This window comes from Pristiophorus japonicus, chromosome 1 (genome assembly GCF_044704955.1).
Source record: "Pristiophorus japonicus isolate sPriJap1 chromosome 1, sPriJap1.hap1, whole genome shotgun sequence".
Taxonomy (NCBI): domain Eukaryota; kingdom Metazoa; phylum Chordata; class Chondrichthyes; family Pristiophoridae; genus Pristiophorus; species Pristiophorus japonicus.
This window is the reverse complement of record NC_091977.1, coordinates 191,976,549-191,999,245: the sequence shown is the minus strand read 5'-3', so window position 1 is coordinate 191,999,245 and position 22,697 is coordinate 191,976,549. Positions and strand designations below refer to the sequence as shown.

Sequence of the window (22,697 nt, the reverse complement as noted above, 5' to 3'; positions counted from 1 at the left end):
CCAGCATCAATCAAGCTTAATGCATCTTGGGCCACAAATTGCTCCAAAACAGTTCCATACTGCCCTGTAATTCTTTAAAAAAATTGTACTGCAGTTCTTTGTGAAACTTGAGGGTCTGGTTTCTGATTTCTGATCTATAGATCAGAAATTCTTCAAATGTTTTTCATTTCTTTACTGAGAGTGATTCCTGATTTCAGATGGACTTATGGTACAAATTACCCCAGAAACCATGGACGGTTTAAGACGAGCTCTTAGAGAAAAGAGAGACTTTCAAATCATTTGTGGAAAATTGGATTCGGATGACAGAAGAGAATTTGTAAATATTCAGTGGGTGGATGGTAACGAACCTGTAAATAAAGGGTATGATTATTGGTGTCATAGTAATCGTTTGAACAATAGTAAACTATTTTTGGTGTAATTCATCTGCAAAATAGTCGTCTTGTAAAATATCAAAATCAGCTTATGACAGTAGAAATTCATAAAACATTTTATAGTCTGTGATATTCTTGGAATAGCTTTTGTAATTAAGGGCATTACCAAAATCAGTTTCAGGCTTCAAGGTCCCACCTAAGGTATTTCCTTGCTGCAATTCTTGGCAGAGAAAGGGGCTAGTCAGATTTTGGTTTTAGATGGTTCAGTATCTGCCAGGGGAACTGAAAAAGGGGAGAAGACTCAATGGAGCTTCAGAGCTGTTTTGTTCATTTGGCACCTTTTGTATGGCATACTGAGGAATTTACAAATGATGCTGTGTAACTTCCATGAGAAGATACAAGACGATTGGCTGTTGTAACTTAGTCTTTCTATGCTCCACCACAGTGACCTCCATTCAGTACCTCCCTTGATGAATACTTACACTGCAGTCATATTCTACAATTTGGTGATATAATGTCCTATTGAATAGTGCATAGAAACATAAACATAAATAGGAGCAGGAGTAGGCCATTTGGCCCCTCGAGCCTGCTCCGCCATTTAATAATATCATGGCTGATCTAATCACTGACTCAGCTCCACTTCCCTGCCCGCTCCCCATAACCCTTTATTCCCTTATTGCTCAAAAATCTGTCTATCTCCGCCTTAAATATATTCAATGACCCAGCCTCCGCAGCTCTCTGGGGCAGAGAATTCCACAGGTTTTATAACCCTCTGAGAAGAAATTCCTCCTCATCTCAGTTTTAATGGGAGGCCCCTTATTCTGAGACTATGCCCCCTAGTTCTAGTTTCCCCCATGAGTGGAAATATCCTCTGCATCCACCTAGAAATTTGATTTTCTTTTAAACTTGTCATTTTGTGCTATAAATTTTGAAGTGCCTGATTTTTTTTTTAATGATTATTGAATGCTTAAAGTAACTTTGTTAAAACTCCATTTCCAGTATTCTAAGCCCTGTTGATGGACGGTCCATGGCAGACGTTCCTAGCATCAAAATCTTGCAGGACAATGAATTTGAAATGGATGGTATTGTTGTCAAGTGTACAGAGGTCAGTGACTATTTACATTTGGAGCTGTATGACAAAAGGCTATTCTGAGAGTGCACAATGGAACAGTATGTTTTCTAACCTGTTCCACCCTCAATATAGTTAACAAATTAATAATTGCTCTGGGCAGTGCGGTTTTTGTGGCTCACTTAAGGGGTGTTGTAAAATCTATTCTACTTATCTTCACAAATTATAATGAATAAACATCCGACTAAAAATTTGAGCCAGACCTTTCAGGAGTGAAATTAGGAAACACTTCTACACACAAAGGGTGGTAGAAGTTTGGAGCTCTCTTCCGCAAACGGCAATTGATGCAAGATCTATTAGTTTTAAATCGGAGATTGATGGCTTTTTGTTAAATAAAAGTATTAAGGGATATGGGCCAAAGGCTGGTATATGGAGGTAGGTCGCAGATCAACTATGATCTCATTGAATGATGGAACAGGCTCATCATCATCATCATGGGCAGTCCCTTGAAATCAAGGAAGACTTGCTTCCACTCGGTGAGTTCTCAGGTGATTACAGTCTCTGTCACAGGTGGGGCAGACATTTGTTGAAGGAAAGGGTGGGTGGAGAGTCTGATTTGCAGCATGCTCCTTCCGCTGTCTGCGCTTGGCTTCTGCATGCTCTCAGCGATGAGACTCGAGGTGCTCAACGCCCTCCCGGTTGCTCTTCCTCCACTTAGGGCAGTCTTGGGCCAGGGATTCCCAGGTGCCGGTGGGGATGTTGCACTTAATCAAGGAGGCTTTGAGCATGTCTTTGAAACGTTTCCTCTGCCCACCTGGTGCTCGCTTGCCGTGTAGGAGTTCTGAGTAGAGCGCTTGCTTTGGGAGTCTCGTGTCGGGCATGTGGACAATGTGGTCCATCCAACAGAGCTGGTCGACTGTGGTCATTGCTTCGATGCTGGGGATGTTGACCTGATCGAGAATACTGACGTAGGTGCGTCTTATCTTCCCAGTGGATTTGCAGGATCTTGCGGAGGCAGCGCTGGTGGTATTTTTCCAGCGCTTTGGGGTGTCTAATGTATATGGCCCATGTCTCTGAGCCACACAGGAGGTCAGGTATCGCTACTGCCCTGTAGACCATAAGTTTGGTGCCAGATTTGAAGTTTTGGTCTTTAAACACTCTTCAGGTGATCGAAGATTCAAGGGGCTCGATGGCCTACTCCTGTTCCTATGTTCCTATCCATTCCTGCACTGAATAGCAGACCCTTCAACAATTTAGCGGGCTATAAAGTTCTCTGCTCGAGCATCAAATGTTTTGCATGAATTTTCGTACATTGAAGCACTAAGAAAGCCATGAACTTTGGTAATCCAACAATAATGTATCTGAGATAATGTTGCAGAAGAATATGTTTCGTGAGGGGTAGCTGTATATGTAAGTACTGTTTTCCCCCTCCCCTACTTATAGCAGGCACATTCGTGCAATGCGATTTGCCTGTTATACACGATCGCTGATATAATGTGATAGCGTTATTACAATATTACAGTATCCCTCTGTGGAGTGACCTTTTTTTACCCACTTGGTTCCAGCTCCACTCTGACCTGCAGTTTTATTTAAAGGACGTGCTTATTTGCAACAGAAAATACTCTGGTTGGGTTCCCTTGATCATGTGACTTGGTTGCTGATTGGTCACCTTGGAGGACATAAGAAATAGGAGCAGGAGTAGGCCATTCGGCCCCTCGAGCCTACTCTGCCATTCTATAAGATCATGGTTGATCTGATCTTGGGCTCTGCTCCATTTCCTTGCCTGCTCCCCATAACCCTTCCCTCCCTTATCTTTCAAAAATCTGTCGATCTCCACCTTAAATATATTCAATGACCCAGCCTCCACAGTTCTCTGGGGCAGAGAATTCCTGAGATTTACGACCCTCAGAGAAGAAATTCCTCCTCATCTCAGTTCTAAGTGGGCAACCCCTTAATCTTAAACTATGCTCCCTTGTTCTAGATTCCCCCACGAGTGGAAACATCCTCTCTGCATCTACCTTGTCGAGTATCTTATGTTTCAATAAGATCACCTCTCATTCTTCTGAACTCCAACGAGTATAGACTCAACCTTCATAAGTCAACCCCTTCATCTCAGAAATCAACCTAGTGAACCTTCCCTGAACTGCCTCCAATGCAAGTATATCCTTCCTTAAATAAGGAGACTAAAACTGTGCAGTACTCTAGGTGTGGTCTCACCAATACCCTGTACAGTTGTAGCAGGACTTCTCTGCTTTTATACTCCATTCCCCTTGCAATAAAGGCCAACATTCCATTTCCCTTCCTGATTACTTGCTGTACCTGCATACTAACTTTTTGTGTTTCATGCACAAGGACCCCCAGGTCTCTCTGTACTGCAGCACTTTGTAATCTCTCTCTGCTTTTTTATTTTTCCTGCCAAAGTGCATAACCTCACATTTTCCCACATTATACTCCATCTGCCAAATGTTTTCCCCCTCACTTAGCCTGTCTATATCCCTTTGCAGATTCTTTGTGTCCTCCTCGCACCTTGCTTTCCCATCCATCTTTGTATCATCAGCAAACTTGGCTACATTACACTCGGTCCCTTCATCCAAGTCATTAATATAGATTATAAATAGTTGAGGCCCCAGCATTGATCCCACTAATTACTGTTTGCCAACCAGAAAATGACCCATTTATCCCAACTCTCTCTCTCTCTCTCTCCTTTTTTAGTTAACCAATCCTCTATCCATGCTAATATATTGCCCCCAACCCCGTGAGCTTTTATCTTGTGCAGTAACCTTTTATGTGGCACCTTTTCGAATGCGTTCTGGAAATCCGAATTCACCACATCCACTGGTTCCCCCTTATACACCCTGCTCCTTTTTAAAAGAAAAATTCCAGCAAATTTGTCAAACATGATTTCCCTTTCATAAAGCCATGCTGATTCTGCTTGACTGTATTATGCTTTTCCAAATGTCCTGCAACTGCTTCCTTAATAATGGACTCCAGCATTTTCGTAACGACAGATGTTAGGCTAACTAAGACACACCCAACAGTTTCCCTGAAAAGTGTAATTAGAATCCCCCTGCCAACGTAATCAGTGACTTTGTAAAGTGTAATTCGAGCCATTCTGACTGCCGACTCCAGACGGGACAGAGTTCACTCTCACAGGTTAATACCTCCTGACCCCCCCCCCCCCCCCCCCAAAGTTCCTGACCCGTCGTCCAGCACAAGTTCCTGCCTCATCGCAAATTCCTGCCCCATTCCAGCCTAGGTTCCTGAACTTTACCCCCTGCCATGCCATAGATGGGGCATTGTGTGTGGGTAACGAATTGTTAACAGGTTTATAGGGTATGAAGTGAATAATGACAGTGTTGTGACTTCTGGATTTCATCCACTCCAATGTCACTTGTCACACATGCACCAAGCTTTCCGAAAAATCGCTTGGGGGTGTAAGAACATGATCCGGCTTCCCTGAGTTCCTCTCTCTCTCCCCTCCGATTCCCTCTCCATGTCCCCGACCTGTCCCCCGGGCGCACACCCTCGCCCTGTCCCCCGGGCCCCCCCACTTAGAGGGACTTAAGTACACTGGGCCTTCTGATCCTCCGAGCGACCGGTGGGGGGGAGGAGAGAGAGAGAGAGAGAGAGAGAGATAGATCATGTGGTGGTGGGGGGAAGCGGGCGGGGAGAGAAAGCTGAGCCTCAAGCCGCCATGGCAGTCGACTGGGGGACGGGAGAGCTTGAGAGAGAGATTGTGTGGGGGGGGCGGTGAAAGAGAGAGACTGAGGGGGAGGGGAGTGGAAAAGAGAGAGAGATGGGGCTGGGGGTGGAGAATGCGAGTGGGGGAGGGAGGGGGAAGGAGGGGGAGAGCTTGGGAGAAGGGCAGGTATGAGAGCGAGCTTTGGGGGGGGGGAAATGAGGGCGAGCGAGCTTGGGGGTGGGGTGGGGGGAGCAAGATCGTTTTTGGAGAGAGACAGACAGTGAGAGAGTTTGGGTGAGAGACAGAGAGAGCTTGGGGTGGGAGGAGTGCGGTGGGAGGGAGAGAATGACTGGGGGGGAGGGGAATCTGAGGGGAGAGAGGTTCTTCCACTCCAGAAATCATGACACTGTCACTATTCACTTCATACCCAATAAACCTGTTAACAATTCGCGCACACTGCCATGGGGGGGAGGGGGATTATGCACTTTCCCTGGGACGAGGGACCGGCTGGGGGAGGCAGCACTTGCACTGGGAGGCAAGGGACTTTGGCTGGGGGGAGGGACGCACTTGCGCTGGCGTAAGGGACTTCGGTTGGCACTTGATGGCAGTGGATCGAGTTACAATTTGCGAAGTCAGAGAACTTGTGCTGGGCAGTTCCAGTTACTCATTCCAGAGAAACTTCAGGGTGTGGCTTATCCTCCAAGGGGACCAATCAGACGAGGGGCGGGCATTTTACAGAACAAATAAACACTTCCTTATTTGCGTTTGAGTATTCAGTCCACCTTAGTGAGCTGCTTCTGTCTGAAATAAATGGAACACTTAAGATACTATAACTAGTAACATTGAAATTGACATTACGCAAATGGATAATAGTGATCGCATTTTGGCCAAAAGTGACTCCCCATTTTAAACATTGACATGTACCACACTTTGTCCTCCTGAGATAAGTAGATGAAAAAGTAATGTTTTTTATTTTAAACTTTTTTGAGACAATGTTGAAGCTTGCAACACAATCTAATTAAAATCCTATGTAAGGCTATTTGAACTTGAGTGGTTTAAAGTCCATTGGGTTGCAACTGTTCACCATGACTGTAACTTGATCACTATAGAAACATAGGAAATAGGTGCAGGAGTGGACCATTCGGCCCTTCGAGCCTGCACCACCATTCAATAAGATCATGGTTGATCATTCACCTCAGTACCCCTTTCCTGCTTTCTCTCCATACCCCTTGATCCCTTTAACTGTTAGAAACATAGAAACATAGAAAATAGGTGCAGGAGTAGGCCATCCGGCCCTTCGAGCCTGCACCACCATTTAATAAGATCATGGTTGATCATTCCTTCAGTACCCTGTTCCTGCTTTCTCTCCATACCCCTTAATCCCTTTAGCCGCAAGAGCATTTCAAACTCCCTCTTGAATATATCCAATGAACTGGCATCAACAACTCACTGCGGTAGGGAATTCCACAGGTTAACAACTCTCAGTGAAGAAATTTCTCCTCAGCTCAGTCCTAAATGTCTTATCCCTTATCCTTAGACTGTGTCCCCTGGTTCTGGACTTCCCCAACATCGGGAACATTCTTCCTGCATCTAACCTGTCCAGTCCCGTCAGAATTTTATGTTTCTATGAGATCCCCTCATCCTTCTAAACGCCAGTGAATACAGGCCCAGTCGGTCCAGTCTCTCCTCATATGTTAGTCCTGCCATCCCGAGAATCAATCTGGTGAACCTTCGCTGCACTTCCTCACTAGCAAGAATGTCCTTCCTCATATTAGGAGACCAAAACTGAACACAATATTCCAGGTGAGGCCTCACTAAGGCCCTGTACAACTGCATTACGACCTCCCTGCTCCTATACTCAAATCCCCTCGCTATGAAGGCCAACATACCATTTGCCGCCTTCACCGCCTGCTGTACCTGCATGCCAACTTTCAATGACTGATGTACCATGACACCCAGGTCTCGTTGCACCTCCCCTTTTCCTAATCTGCCGCCATTCAGATAATATACTGCCTTCATGTTTTTGCCACCAAAGTGGATAACCTCACATTTATCCACATTAAATGCATTTGCCCACTCATCTAACCTGTCCAAGTCACCCTGCAGCCTCTTAGCATCCTCCACACAGCTCATGCCGCCATCCAGCTTAGTGTCATCTGCAAACTTGGAGATATTACACTCAATTCCTTCATCTAAATCATTGATGTATATTGTAAATAACTGGGGTCCCAGCACTGAGTCCTGTGGCACCCCACTAGTCACTGCCGGCCATTCTGAAAAGGACCCGTTTATCCCGACTCTCTGCTTCCTGTCTGCCAGCCAGTTCTCTATCCACATCAGTACATTACCCCCAATACCATGTGCATTAATTTTGCACACCAATCTCTTGTGTGGGACCTTGTCAAAAGCTTTTTGAAAGTCCAAATACACCACATCCACTGGTTCTCCCTTGTCCACTCTGCTAGTTACATCCTCAAAACATTCTAGAAGATTTGTCGAGCATGATTTTCCTTTCATAAATCCATGCTGACTTGGACCGATTCTGTCACTGCTTTCCAAATGTGCTGCTATTTCATCTTTAATAATTGATTCCAGCATTTTCCCCACTACCGATGTCCGGCTAACCGGTCTACAATTACCTGTTTTCTCTCTCCCTTTTTTTAAAAAAGTGGTGTTTCATCAGCCAGCCTCCAGTCCATAGGAACTGATCCAGAGTCAATGGACTGTTGAAAAATGATCACCAATGCATCCACTATTTCTTGGGCCACTTCCTTAAGTACTCTGGGATGCAGACGATCAGGCCCCGGGGATTTATCGGCCTTCAATCCCATCACTATCCCTAACACAGTTTCCTGCCGAATAAGGACTTCCTTCAGTTTCTCCTTCTCTCGAAACCCTCGGTCCCCTAGTATTTCCAGAAGGTTATTTGTGTCTTCCTTCGTGAAGACAGAACCAAAGTATTTGTTCAACTGGTCTGCCATTTCTTTGTTCGCCGTTATAAATTCACCTGAATCTGACTGCAAGGGACCAACGTTTATCTTCATTAATCTTTTTCTCTTCACATATCTATCAAAGCTTTTACAGTCAGTTTTTATGTTCCCAGCAAATTTCCTCTCCTCTATTTTCCCCCTCCTAATTAAACTCTTTGTCCTCCTCTGCTGAATTCTAAATTTCTCCCAGTTCTCAGGCTTGCTACTTTTTCTGGTCAATTTATATGCCTCTACTTTGGATTTAACACTATCTTTAATTTCGCTTGTTAGCCATGGTTGAGCCACCTTCCCCGTTTTATTTTTTCTCCAGACAGGGATGTACAATTGTTGAAGTTCATCCATGTGATCTTTAAATGTCTGCCATTGCCTATCCACTGTCAACCCTTTCCTATCCACTGTCAACCCTTTAAGTATCATTCGCCAGTCTATTCTAGCCAATTCATGTCTCATACCATCGAAGTTACTTTTCCTTAAGTTCAGGACCCTAGTCTCTGAATTAACTGTGTCACTCGCCATCTTAGTAAAGAATTCTACCATATTATGGTTGCTCTTCCCCAAGGGGCCTTGCACAACAAGATTGCTAATTAGTCCTTTCTCATTACACATCACCCAGTCTAGGATGGCCAGCCCTCTAGTTGGTTCCTTGACATATTGGTCTAAAAAACCATCCCTAATACACTCCAGGAAATCCTCCTTTACCGTATTGCTACCAGTTTGGTTAGCCCAATCTATATGTAGATTAAAGTCGCGCATGATAACTGCTGTACCTTTATTGCACGCATCCCTAATTTCTTGTTTGATGCTGTCACCAACCTCACTACTACTACTTGGTGGCCTGTACACAACTTCCACTGGCGTTTTCTGCCCTTTGGTATTCCGCAGCTCCACCCATACAGATTCCACATCATCCAAGCTAATGCCCTTCCTTACTATTGTGTTAATTTCCTCTTTAACCAGCAATGCTACCTCACCTCCTCCTTTTCCTTTGTCTGTCCTTCCTGAATGTTGACCACCCCTGGATGTTGAGATCCCAGCCTTGGTCACTATGGCACTAGAACTGAAAGAATAACAAGTATTTATTTATATATTTTGAGACTGGTAGTGCCACCGATACTGGAAAACCTACACTCTGTTTTGGTGCAGATGTGTAGCCATAATCATTAAACTTAATGCTTGCATTGAATATTTTATTCTATTCTAGGCATTCTATTTGCAAAGAAATCATGATCCACTCAGTCCTACCATTCCAGCCGCACAGAGTCAACTGACCAAGGAGATTGCCACTGCTTGCTGTGCTGCTCTGTGCCCTCACCTGAAAGCATTGAAAGAAATTGGAATAAACAAGCTGAGTCTCCGGGTCTCTTTAGAAACTGACAAGGTAAAAAAGGCAAAAACATCACACAACTGTATTTTTGTTGGGAGAAACATTTTTTAACAAGTATTTGCATAAGTATTTGTGTATTATCTGTATATAGAACATGCCAACTTTTTTCTGGTAATCAATTGTAGATTGTGGGGATTTCTTCATCCATATTATAGGGCTTTGTGAAGGCACATATGTGAATAACACAACTTGAGGTTACCTGTATTTTGATCAAATTGTGCCAAAATTATTTTTGTCTCAATTTTGATTGTTTTGTGTCACTGACTATACAAAGATGGGAGGAAAAGCAATGTGTGAGGAGGATGCAAAAAGTCTGCAAAAGGACATAGACAGGCTAAGTGAGTGGGCAAAAATTTGGCAGATGGAGTATAATGTTGGAAAGTGTGAGGTCATGCACTTTGGCAGAAAAAAATCAAAGAGCAAGTTATTATTTAAATGGAGAAAGATTTCAAAGTGCTGCAGTACAGCGGGACCTGGGGGTACTTGTGCATGAAACACAAAAGGATAGTATGAAGGTACAACAGGTGATCAGGAAAGCCAATGGCATCTTTGCCTTTATTGCAAAGGGGTTGGAGTACAAAAGCAGGGAAGTCTTGCTACAGCTATATAAGGTATTGGTGAGGCCACACCTGGAATATTGCGTGCAGTTTTGGTTTCCATATTTGCAAACGAATATGCAGGAAACTAACTCTCAGTAACGGAATTTAAAATAACTGTCACACACGTGAAAATCTTGCTCACTTCAACTATCGCAGATGTGAACAGGTTGCTCAATTACACATAAATTGACTCAGGCGTGGACTTCTTGCTCACTTTTCAACTGTCACATGCATTGAAAGCAGTTCAAACAGTCGGGTGTACAATTTAAAATGTCTTGAGACAGCACTAAAAGGAAACAAAAAGTATTGAGCATTCAGCAGAAATTAGAAATTATAAAGAAGTCTGAAGCTGGCAGAAGTGTGTGTACTTTGATGGACGAAAATGAAGTTGGATCATCAACAATTTATGATATCAAGGAGCAAAAGAAAGATTTAGAAAGTTTCACCGATGCTTCTGAATCTTCCGTCAATGTCCGGCAAGAATTTGCAAAATTTGAAGCTTGACAAACTAGACCAAGTGCTTTATGAATGGTTTTCTTTGAAACGGTCTGAAGGTGTGGCATTTTCAGAGCCAATGATTGCAGCAAAGGCCAAGGACTTCAAGATGAGAATGAATCTAACTGCATTTTTTCAGAAGGCTGGCTAACACGTTTTAAGCATCGCCACGGCATTCGCCAGCTGGATGTGTTGGAAGAAAAAAAATCAGCAGACAATGAGACCGCACAGAATTATTCAAGCACATTTGCTGAAATGGTGCAGGGAATGAAATTGACTACAGATCAAATATACAACGCCGATGAGACTGGCTTACTATGGAGGTGTTTGCCAACTGCAGTAGGGGAGAAGGAAGCTGTCGGCTTTAAAATGAATAAGGAGAGGTTAACAATCTTGAATTGTGCCAATGCCTCTGGAGAACATAGACTTCCAATTTTAGTGATTGGAAAATCAAGGAAACCATGTGCTTTAAAAGGAATTGCTCATTTACCAGTTAGCTATAAGGCTCAGAAAAGTGCGTGGAATGGTTTTCAACAGAATTCGTCTCCCAAGCTCGAGAAAACATGAAGAAAATAGGCAAACCTAATGGAAAGTGTGTGCTGCTTCTGGACAATTGCAGAGCACACCCACATGAGTCAAAATTAGTGTCTAGTTGTGGCAACATCTTTGCATGCTATTTGCCCCCCCCCAATGTGACCTCGCTCATTCAACCTATGGATCAGGGTGTCATACAAAACTTCAAGTGCCATTATAGGAATAACTTCATGCGCAAATTGATTAACAGCGATCAATCAATCTCTGATTTCCAGAGAGCATACAATATTAAAGATGCCATCTATGCATGCTCACTGGCATGGAGAGAAGTAAAAAACGCTACATTGAAGAGGTGTTGGCGCAAGTTGTGGCCCAATGTCCTATTCGAAGACAGTGCTTCTGATGACGAAGAATTCGAAGGTTTTTATGTACGGGCTAATAAAAAAACAGGCTGTAAACATAGAAACATAGAAAATAGGTGCAGGAGTAGGCCATTCGGCCCTTCGTGCCTGCATCACCATTCAATATGATCATGGCTGATCATGCCACTTCAGCACCCCATTCCTGCTTTCTCTCCATACCCCTTGATCCCTTTAGCCGTAAGGGCCACATCTAACTCCCTTTTGAATGTATCTAACGAACTGGTCTCAACAACTTTCTGTGGTAGAGAATTCCACAGATTCACAATTCTCTGAGTGAAGAAGTTTCTCCTTATCTCGGTCCTAAATGGCTTACTCCATATCCTTGGACTGTGACCGCTGGTTCTGGACTTCCCCAACATCGGGAACATTCTTCCTGCATCTAACCTGTCCAGTCCCGTCATAATTTTAGATGTTTCTATGAGATCCCCCCTCATTCTTCTAAATTTCAGTGAATATAAGCCGAGTCGATCCAGTCTTTCTTCATCTGTCAGTCCTGCCATCCCAGGAATCAGTCTGGTGAACCTTCGCTGCACTCCCTCAATAGCAAGAATGTCCTTCCTCAGATTAAGAGACCAAAACTGTACACAATATTCAACGTGTGGTCTAACCAATGCCCTGTTCAACTGCAGTAAGACCTCCCTGCTCCTATACTCAAATCCTCTCGCTATGAAGGCCAACGTGCCATTTGCCACCTTCACTGCCTGCTGTACCTGCATGCCAACTTTCAATGACTGATGTACCATGACACGCAGGAATCGTTGCACCTCCACTTTTCCTAATCTGTCACCATTCAGATAATATTCTGCCTTCCTGTTTTTGCCACCAAAGTGGATAACGTCACATTTATCTACATTATACTGCATCTGACATGCATTTGCCCACTCACCTAACTTGTCCAAGTCACCCTGCAGCCTCTTAGCTTCCTCCTCACAGCTCACACTGCCACCCAGCTTAGTGTCATCTGCAAACTTGGAGATATTACATTCAATTCCTTCGTCCAAATTATTAATGTATATTGTAAATAGCTGGGGTCCCAGCACTGAACCCTGCGGCACCCCACTAGTCACTGCGTGCCATTCTGAAAAGGACCCGTTTATTCCTACTCTTTGCTTCCTCTCTGCCAAACCCGTTCTCTATCCACGTCAATACATTACATCCAATACCATGTGCTTTAATTTTGCACACTCATCTCTTTTGTGGGGCCTTGTCAAAAGCCTTTTGAAAGTCCAACTACAGCACATCTACTGGTTCGCCCTTGTCCACTCAGTTACATCCTCAAAAAAAATTCTAGATTTGTCAAGCACGATTTCCCTTTCATAAATCCATGCTAACTTGGACCGATCCTGTCACTGCTTTCCAAATGCGCTACTAGTACATCTTTAATAATTGATCCCAACATTTTCCCGACTACCGATGTCAGACTAACCGGTCTATAATTCCCTGTTTTCTCTCCCTCCTTTTTTAAAAAGTGGGGTTACATTAGCTACCCTCCAATCCATAGGAACTGATCCAGAGTCTATCGAATGTTGGAAAATGACCACCAATGCATCCACTATTTCTTGGGCCACTTCCTTAAGCACTTCCTTATGCAGACTATCAGGCCCTGGGGATTTATTGGCCTTCAATCCCATCAATTTCCCTAAAACAATAAAATAAATCGTGGAGATTGTCAGCAGTGCACACGAAACAAAAGCACTTAAATCCCTAGCAGAAGATGACATTGCTAAGTGGATTGATGTTAACATTGAACCTAGATGTAACACAAACTTACACTGACGAGGAACTTATCGGTGTAGTCACCACTAAAGACAAATCTGGCGAAAAGATGAGCGATTCAGACAATGAAATAGAAGAAAAACAAAAAAAGACTTGGACACGCGCTGAAGAAGCAATGAAATATGTCATTGGTTTTTTTGAGTACAATCTCATTTTACTTCTCGAGGTTCTGCAAACTCATCATTCACAACATTTTAATTGAGGAAAATGAATTCATTTAAACAAGCAGATATAAGATCGCTATTTTAAAAATCAATTTCAGTTTTAACAGAATAAAATAATTTTTAATTTTGAAATGTTATGAATCAATTTTCATTAATTTTATTACGTTCACATTCAAATAACATGAACTAAATCTTCGTGGGTGGTTCTATCACCTTCAAATATTAGCTTTAAAATATAAACACATCCTATCCGGAATTTCTGAATCCCTGAGCGATTTGGATAAACGAGAATTTCCTGTACTTGCTTTGGAGGCAGTTCAGAGAAGGTTCACAAGGTTGATTCCAGAGATGAGGGGGTTGACTTATGAGGAAAGGTTGAGTAGGTTGGGCCTCTATTCATTGTAATTCAGAAGATTGGGCCCAAGTTTCGGCCTCAGTTGCTCCTGATTTTTTGGAGCAACTGGTGTAGAACAGCGTATCTTAGAAATTCAAATTCTCGGCATTTAGTTTGCTCCAGTTCTAGTCAGTTAGAACAGTTTCACTTTGGAGCAGAATTTTATTTTCAAAAGGAAACGTGTCCGGCCACTTACGCCTGTTTTCAAAGTTTCGGCAGTGAAAACTTACTCCAAACTAACTTAGAATGGAGTAAGTGAAGATTTTTGTACGCTCAAAAAAACCTTGTCTACACTAGAAAATCAGGCGTAGATTACAAATCAGGCGTAGGGGAGGGGGGGGTTTAAAGGGAAGTTTACAAACATTAAACACTACAGTTTTACAAATAAAGAGCCATCATCAATAATAAATGATAAAAACATCAATAAATCAACCAATAAATCAATCAAAAAAAAAAGAATAAATTTTTTTTTTTTAAATCAATAAATAAAACATTTTCTACTTACCGACTGCAGCACCGGGAGCCCTCCAACAGCGTGCTGGGATGCCCCCCCCCCCCCCCCCCCCCAATGTGTCTCTGTCAGTGTCTCTATCTCTCTGTCTGTGTGTGTGTGTGTCTCTCACTCTCTGTCTGTCAGTGTCTGTGTTTCTGACAGCGAGGGGAGAGGGGGGGGGGGGGGGCAGGGGGAGGGAGGAGGAGGGTGGAGGGGAAGGAGGAGGAGGAGGAGGAGGGTGGGGGAGGAGGAGAAAGGGGGGGGGTGGCGGAGGCTGAACGGGCCGGGCCCGGTCCCCAGCACCAGATTTACAGGTGGGGTGGGTGTGGGGGAGAGATCGTTTCGGGTCGGGGGGGGAGGGAGAGAGATCAGGTCGGGCGTGGCGGGGGGGGAGCGCGGGTCCGGTGGCAGGGGGGAAGCGGCAGTCGGGTCGGTGTCTGGGTCGGGTCCGGTCCGGTGGGGGGAGGGAGTCGGGTCGGGAGGAAGCAGGAGCTGGGCGTGGGAGGAGACTTATGCACACAGCCCCAGTGAGGCCATTCGGCCAGGGCTAGGGGTTGCGTGGTGCTTCGGGTCCCTCCCACACAGTTTTGGGCGCCTGGAGCTACTGCACATGCGCTCCCACTGTAGCGCGCATGTGCAGAGGTCCCGGCACTGTTTTCAGCGCAGGGACCTAGCTCCACCCCCTACAGCTCGTGCTGCGCCGTGCCCGGCTCAAGAGGACCAGCAGGGAGCCGGAGAATCTGGAAGTTTTTTTTAGGCGCACTTTGTGGCACGAAAAACGGGCATCCAGGTCGGTGCTGCGCTGTTCTAGGCACGGCCTAAAACTTGGGCCCAATGAGAGGTGATCTTAACAAAACGTATAAGATTTGAGGGGGCTTGACGAGGTGGATGCAGAGAGGATGTTTCCAGTGATTGGGGAGACTAGAACTAGAGGGCATGATCTTAGAATAAGGGGCCGTCCATTTAAAATAGATGAGAAATTTCTTCTCAGAGGATTGTAAATCTGTGGAATTTGCTGCCTCAGAGCTGCGGAAGCCAAGACATTGAATTAATTTAAAACAGAAATAGACAGTTTCTTAAATGATATGGGATTATGGGGAGCGGGCAGGGAAGTGGAGCTGAGTTCATGATCAGATCAGCCATGATCTTATTGAATGGCGGAGCAGGTTCGAGGGCACGTATGGCCGCCTCCTGTTCCTATTTCGTATGTTCTTATGTACTGTTGGATAGAATACCTCAATATATCTGCTTTAGATCTCCTCCTTCTCTCCCTCCCTTGTTCTTTTTTTGCTGTTCCCTTCTCCCATGTGCTTGCTTTGAGTCCTCCGACAGTGCCATTAGAATCTTTTCACACACACCAGAGACTGGGCTCGTCCTACCCTTTCATCGAGTAGGCTCCTTGTCTAAAACTGAAACATCAAAGAACTAAATTGGAAAAAGCACAAGCTCATAAAAATTGTCCACTGACTTTTTTTGCCCCTTTGCCATTTTAGGAAAAAATAAACCATGGATTAGCTTTTAGTACCACTCACGTTGATGCTCTGATTACGAAAGAAGAAAATAGTGCATAGGCATGAGATTTGTGGTCTTTTCACTCGTCTCTTTGCCTGGTTTGATTGATTCTCAAGGGCACTGAGCCAAATAGTCTGCTGCAATACAAAATCAAAATACTGCCGATGCTGGAATCTGAAATAAATACAGAGAATGGTGGAAATTTCAGCAGGTCAGGCAGCATCTGTGGAGAGAAACAGTTAAAGTTTTGGATCGATGACCCTTCGTCAGAACTGCAGAATGTTCGAAAAGAGCACATTTTTAAGCACTGAAAAGGGGGAGGGGAAAAAAGAACAAAAGGGAAGGTCTGTGTTAGGGTGGAAAGCAGGAGAGATTAGAGAAACAAAAGGGATGATGGGCCAAATTGAAATGGTAATAATAGAGGTTAGGAAAAGGTTAATCTGGATAGAGTGTGAATGGCATAGTAATGACCAGCTGCCATTTTCGACAGGGCGGGCGGGGTGGGGGGGTGGGGGAGGGAGCCATAGATGGCCAGCGGTTAAGCTCTGAAATTGTTGAACTCGATGTTGAGTCCAGAAGGTTGTAAAGTGCCTAAACAAAAGGTGACGTGCTGTTCCTCGAGCTTGCATTGAGCTTCATTTGAACAGTGGAGGAGTCCGAGAACGGAGAGGTCAGAGTGGGAGTGCAGTGGAGAATTCAAGTGACGGGCAACTGGAAGCTCAGTGTCACACTTAAGGACTGAACGGAGGTGTTCAGCAAAGCAATCACCCAATCTATGTTTGGTCTCCCCAATGTAGAGGAGACCACATCATGAGCAGCGAATACAGTATACTAAATGGAAGGAAGTACAAGTAAATCGCCGTTTCACCTGGAAGGCGTATTTGGGGCCCTGGATAGTGGGAAGGGAGGGCAGGTGTTCATTTCCTGCGCTTACATGGGAAGGTGCCGTGGGAAGGGGGTACTGTAGGTGACTGTGGAATGGACCAGGGTGTCGCCAAGGGAGAGGTCCCTTCGGAACGTTGAGGAATGGGAAAAATGTGATTGGTGGTGGGATCACGTTGGAGGTGGCGAAAATGGTGGAGAATGATCCGTTGAACGTGGAGGCTGGTGGGGTGAAAGGTGAGGACAAGGAGAACCCTGTCGTGGTTCTGAGAGGGAGGGGAAGGGTTGAGAGTAGAGGTGCGGGAAATAGAATGGACACGGTCGAGGGCCATGTTAACCACGGCAGAAGGGAACCCTCTGTTGAGGAAAAAGGAAGACATGTCCGAGGCACTAGTGTGAAAGGTGGCGTCAGAGCAGGTGCGACGGAGAAACTGGGAGAATGGAATGGAGTCCTTACAGGATGCGGGGTGGGAGGAAGTGTAGTCCAGGTAGCTGTGGGCGTCAGTGGGCTTTTCGTGGATACTGGTCAAAAGTCTGTCCCCAGAAATGGAGACAGAGAAGTCGAGGAAGGGAAGGGAAGAGTCGGAGATGGACCATGTGAAGGTGAGGGAAGGGTGGAAATTGGATGCAAACTGAATTAAATTTTCAAGTTCAGGGCGAGAGCAGGAAATGGCACCGATACAGTCATTAATGTACCGGAAAAAGAGGTGAGGGAGGGGACCCAAGTAGGACTGGAACAAAGAATGTTCCACATATCCTACGAAAAGACAGGCATAGCTAGGACCGATGCGAGTTCCCATAGCAGCACCTTTAATTTGGAGAAAGTGAGTGGAGTTAAAGAAGTTCAATGTGAGAACAAGTTCAGCCAGGCGGAGGAGGGCGGTGGTGGATGGGGACTGGTTGGGCCTCTGCTCGAGGAATAAGCGGAGCGCCCTCAGGCCGTCCTGGTGAGAGATGGAAGTGTAGAGGGATTGGACTTCCACGGTGAAAAGGAGACAGTTGGGGCCAGGAAACTGGAAACTGTTAAAGTGATAGAGGGTGTCGGAGGTGTCATGGATGTGGGTGGGAAGAGAGTGGACAAGGGGAGAAAAAATAGTCGAGATAGGAAGAAATAAGTTCTGTGGGGCAAGAACAGGCTGAAATGATGGGTCTACCGGGGCGGTCCTGTTTGTGGATCTTGGGAAGGAGGTAGAAGCGGGCTGTGCAGGGTTGGAGAACTGGAGGGAAGATCTCCAGAGGAGATGAGGTCAGTGACGGCCTAGGAAATGATGGCTTGATGTTCAGTGGTGGGGTCATGGTCCAGGGGGAGATAGGAGGAGGTGTCAGAGTTGGTGATCAGCCTCTGCAAGGTAGTGGTTGGTTCGCCAAACAACAGTGCCACCCTTGTCAGTAGGCTTAATGACAAGGTTGGGTTGGATCTGAGCGAACAGAGTGCTGCATGTTCGGAGGGAGGTTGGAGTGTCTGAGGGGAGCAGAGAAATTGCTGTGCTACTTTAAGTTTGAACATAAGAACATAAGAAATCAGAACAGGATTAGGCCATACAGCCCCTTGAGCCTGCTTTGCCAATGAATAAGATCATGGCTGATCTTCGACCTCAACTCCACTTTCCCGCCAGATCCTGATATACTTTGATTCCCCTAGAATCCAAAAATCTATCTCTCGGCCTTGAATATACTCAACGATTCAGCATCCACAGCCCTGGGGGGGTGGGGTAGTAGAGTATTCCAAAGATTCATAACCCTCTAAGTGAAGATGTTCCTCCTCATCTCAATTTTAAATGGTCAACCCCTTATCCTGAGACTACGCCCCCTAGTTCTAGACTCTCCAGCAAATGGAAACAACCTCTCGTCATCTACCCTGTCAATCCCCCTCAAAATCTTGTATGTTTCAATGAGATTACCTCTCATTCTTTTAAACTCGAGAGTATTGGCCCAACCTACTCAATCTCTCCTCATAGGAAAAGACCCTCTCATCCCGGGGATCAACCTAGTGGACCTTTGTTGCACTGCCTCTAAGGCATGTATGTCCTTCCTCAAATAAGGAGACCAAAACTGTACACAGTACTCCAGGTGTGGTCTCACCAAAGTCCTATACAATTGTTGGAAGACTTCCTTACTCTTGTACTCCAACTCCCTTGTAATAAATGCCAGCATGCCATTTGCCTTCCTAATTGCTTGCTGTATCTGCGTGCTAACTTTCTGTTTTATTTGTGCGAGGACACCTAAATCTCTCTGAGCACCAACATTTAATAGTTTCTCACCATTTAAAAAAAATACTTTTTCTATTCTTCCTACCAAAGTGAATAATCTTACATTTCCCCAAATTATATTCTATCTGCCACCTTATTGCCCACTCACTTAACCTGTCTATAGTTGCCTAGATAAATGTTCTACAAATAGCTAGAGAAATCAACGATGTGAATTTAAAAATAGTACTTGGGATTTCTCTATATTTTAGGGTATTTGATGCACTTGTATTTATCTCTATTACAGGTTGAGTATCAAGCAGGATCAAGGGGCCAACTTCTTCCACAACACTACATGAATGACCTGGATAGTGCTTTAATCCCAGTAATCCACAGTGGCAGCTCTTATGCTAGCAGTGGTCCTCTAGAGATGGAATTATTATTCTTCATTCTGGAAAGCCTTGTCTGAAGAGGAAGGAAAGTATAAATGTTATGGATCCCATTCGCATGGAATTTTACTTCATTCCTGAAAGCAGTATCGAAAAATACTAAAGCTTTGCGAAATGTCTGTCTGCTCCGGTAACTTTACTAAGGATACAATGATCCAGATTATGAGCTAATCTTGTTTTCACAGGTGCCATGCTAAAATGCACACTTGGTTGCAGGTCAGTCTCTCTTCTGAGGCTAACAAAATGGTTGAGTTCCCATTCAGAACCCATCTGTGTTTAATGGTGCAGTCCTTATTCAGAATCTCAGACATGAAATCTGCTTGCTCAAAGATATGTGGAGCTCCAGGATTTGGTGTTCCATTGTGGATACTTGCAGTACTGCAATCCTGGATCACTGGCTGGATTACATTTCTAGTACAAAAAATAGAAGTCCTGCAATTTTTCTAAGTCCACAATGACATACTAGCACTAATTTAATCACATGTTAAATCATTTACTGACTCATATCTGTCAATTTAGCACAAACAAGTTGCAGTTGAACATTAGAGATAGGCTGAGTAATTAATGCAATGGTAAACTGGCACAGCAGTGCTTCGAACATTTTTAATTAAATATAATCATTTTTCAAGATATATGTGCTGTAACTGAGGAAGGTAGCACATGATGAGCTGAAAACAACTCAGCCACAAATGGATTTTGAGTCATTGTGCACTTATAATTATTCTTTAACCCTTCCCAAATGCTGTGAAGCTAAAGATGGATGAATCGGAAAGGAAGAGTAACAAGCCATCTGTTTCTGAAGACTTGCACAACAGTTTATTTTGTAAATTGAAATTTGTGAATAAAAATTGTGTAACAGTCGGAACTTTGGAGCTATTTCAAAGAATTGATGATTGAAAGATATCTCAGGGCTGCTAAGTATATTAAATCGGGAAGAAAAATGAGGAACACTAGCACATTTTTACACTATCCCTACAGTGGTTGGGAATGTTGCAGTGTTTAAAAAGCCCTTCACGCACTGCACTTCATGTGTGTGAAGTGGCTAAGTTCAGCTTTAGATGGCACCATTTTCATGGAGAGAATAAAGTCGTGCATGAGGGCAAGCTATCAATTGTCATTTGGAAAATGTTGGCAATTACTTAGTTGTGGCCTCTTTCAGCTCAGTAAAGCCATAAAATAATGTGGACCATTCTGGCAACAGTTTTGGTTATATAAAAAAAAAAATGGAATCTGCCAACCAGTACTCCTTTTGATTAGTCAGACATCCTACTTGAGGTATGATCCATTCAGTATGCCATAACAGGAATGCTGAGCCAAATCATATTCTGCTTTGGCATATTTCATGTATCTGATATTCTTATGAGAGGATCTGAACCCTTAAAAGAATGAATTATGTTCCTTAATGATCTTTATGTACATTGACTGTAATTTTTTATAACAGCACCAAATAGAAATGTTTTCATAGATTTGTTTACAAAAAATTTACACCAATATATCTGACTTTATAGTTGCGGCTTAAATTTTCAGGAATGTTTGAATCAATTGAAATAGTATTTCCAGCATACTTATCTTTCTTACCTTTTTTATTGGTTTTATAAAATGGGGGTAAAAATTATAGTTTCAAATAGAATATAATCAATTTGAAAACAGTTATGGGAACGCTAAATCAGCTTAAAGTTTTGAGGTTTGTGAACAGCTAATAAAAAAAAAAGCAGGCAGTACATAGACTTTTGCGTACAGTAGCTGAATCCCTGAGTCTGTAATTGGTGTTTGGCTAAGGTTAGAAATGTGCAATTTCCCTACCGTAGGACTCAATTTATGCTCCTTTGAGTCTCTCAAAAGTGTTAATGTATATTATTTCACTAATTTCTAATTCTAGGTTTTGTATTAAATTACATGTCTGTAGAATCACTAATTCCTATCTCTCCAAATACAATGTTTTGCTTTTTACTGCCAATACATGGGGATAGATGTGTCCGCACTTGCCATTCATACCTCTTCAAAGCCATATGCTTGAAAGGTCAAAGTAATAAAATGTGCTGCACATAACAGGTGTATCAGGTAGCATTTTTCTAAAGTATAAACAAAATCAAATTGCAGTCTCCTTGAACGTTAGAGTTTAAAACGTGTTGATCTGCATCTTGTAAAATGGTAAATCATTAATTTCCTGCATATTTTTATTTATATGTATCCTTGTATATTTATGATGGAAAATAAATCACTAGAAAATTAAGGCGATCTAATTCCGTTGTTGCCAGCTTTTACAGTATTGAAATGGATGAGGATAAGAAGAACAGTATTGGTTTTAAATAGAGGAAGTCCTGAAAACATGACAACCCATAGGCCCAAGTTTCACCATGATTTGCTCCTGAGTTTTAGAGCAACTGGTGTAGACGGAGTATCTTAGAAATCGGAATTCTCGACATTTAGTTTGCTCCAGTTCTAGTCAGTTAGAACAGTTTCACTTTGGAACAGAATTTTTTTTTTCAAACGGGGCGTGTCCGGCCACTTACGCCTGATTTCAAAGTTCGTCAGTGAAACTTACTCCAACTAACTTAGAATGGAGTAAGTAAAGATTTTTGTACGCTCAAAAAACTTCGTCTACACTTTAGAAAATCAGGCGTAGGTTACAAATCAGGCGTAGGGAATGGGGGGGGGCGGGGAGGTTAAAGGGAAATTTACAAACATTAAACACTTCAGTTTTATAAATAAAGAGCCATCATCAATAATAAATGATAAAAACATCAATAAATCAACCCAAAAAAATTAATAAGAAATAATTTTTTTTAAATCAATAATTAAACATGTTTCTACTTACCGACTGCAGCACCGGGAGCCCTCCAACAGCGTGCTGGGATGCCCCCCCCCCCCCCCCAGTGTGTCTCTGTCAGTGTCTCTATCTCTGTATGTCTGTGTGCGTCTCATTCTCTGTCTGTCAGTGTCTGTGTTTCTGACAGTGAGGGGAGGGAGGGATGGGGGAGCAGAGGGAGGGATGGGGGAGCAGAAAGGAGAGAGAGGGGGGGGGGGGGGAAGGAGGAGAGAGATGGGGGGGGGGGGGAGGAGGAGAGAGGAGTGGGGGGGAGAAGAGAAGAGGGGGGGGGGGGAAGAGGAGAGAGGAGGGGGGAAGAGGGGGGGGGGAAGAGGAGAGAGGGAGGGGGGGGGAAGAGGAGAGAGGAGGGGGGGGGGAAGAGGAGAGAGGAGGGGGGGGAAGAGGAGAGAGGGGGGGGGAAGAGGAGAGAGGAGGGGGGGGGAAGAGGAGGAGAGAGAGGGGGAGGGAGAGGAGAGAGGGAGGGGG

The 22,697-nt window shown here is 44.0% G+C and overlaps 1 protein-coding gene across 7 annotated transcripts in view; it reads left to right on the top strand.

Moving 5' to 3' along the window:
- The window catches only part of zfyve16 (zinc finger, FYVE domain containing 16), a 126,622-nt gene extending 104,858 nt beyond the window's left edge, over window positions 1–21,764 (top strand). For all 7 annotated transcript variants that reach the window (XM_070885757.1, XM_070885731.1, XM_070885739.1 and 4 more), the window contains 4 exons: window positions 198–360; window positions 1,371–1,476; window positions 9,314–9,490; window positions 19,261–21,764. In XM_070885757.1, the coding sequence (XP_070741858.1) occupies window positions 198–360; window positions 1,371–1,476; window positions 9,314–9,490; window positions 19,261–19,422 (608 nt within the window). In that variant the 3' untranslated portion in view covers window positions 19,423–21,764. The remainder of the gene's footprint in view (window positions 1–197; window positions 361–1,370; window positions 1,477–9,313; window positions 9,491–19,260) is intronic.
- Window positions 21,765–22,697: the final 933 nt, after the last annotated feature.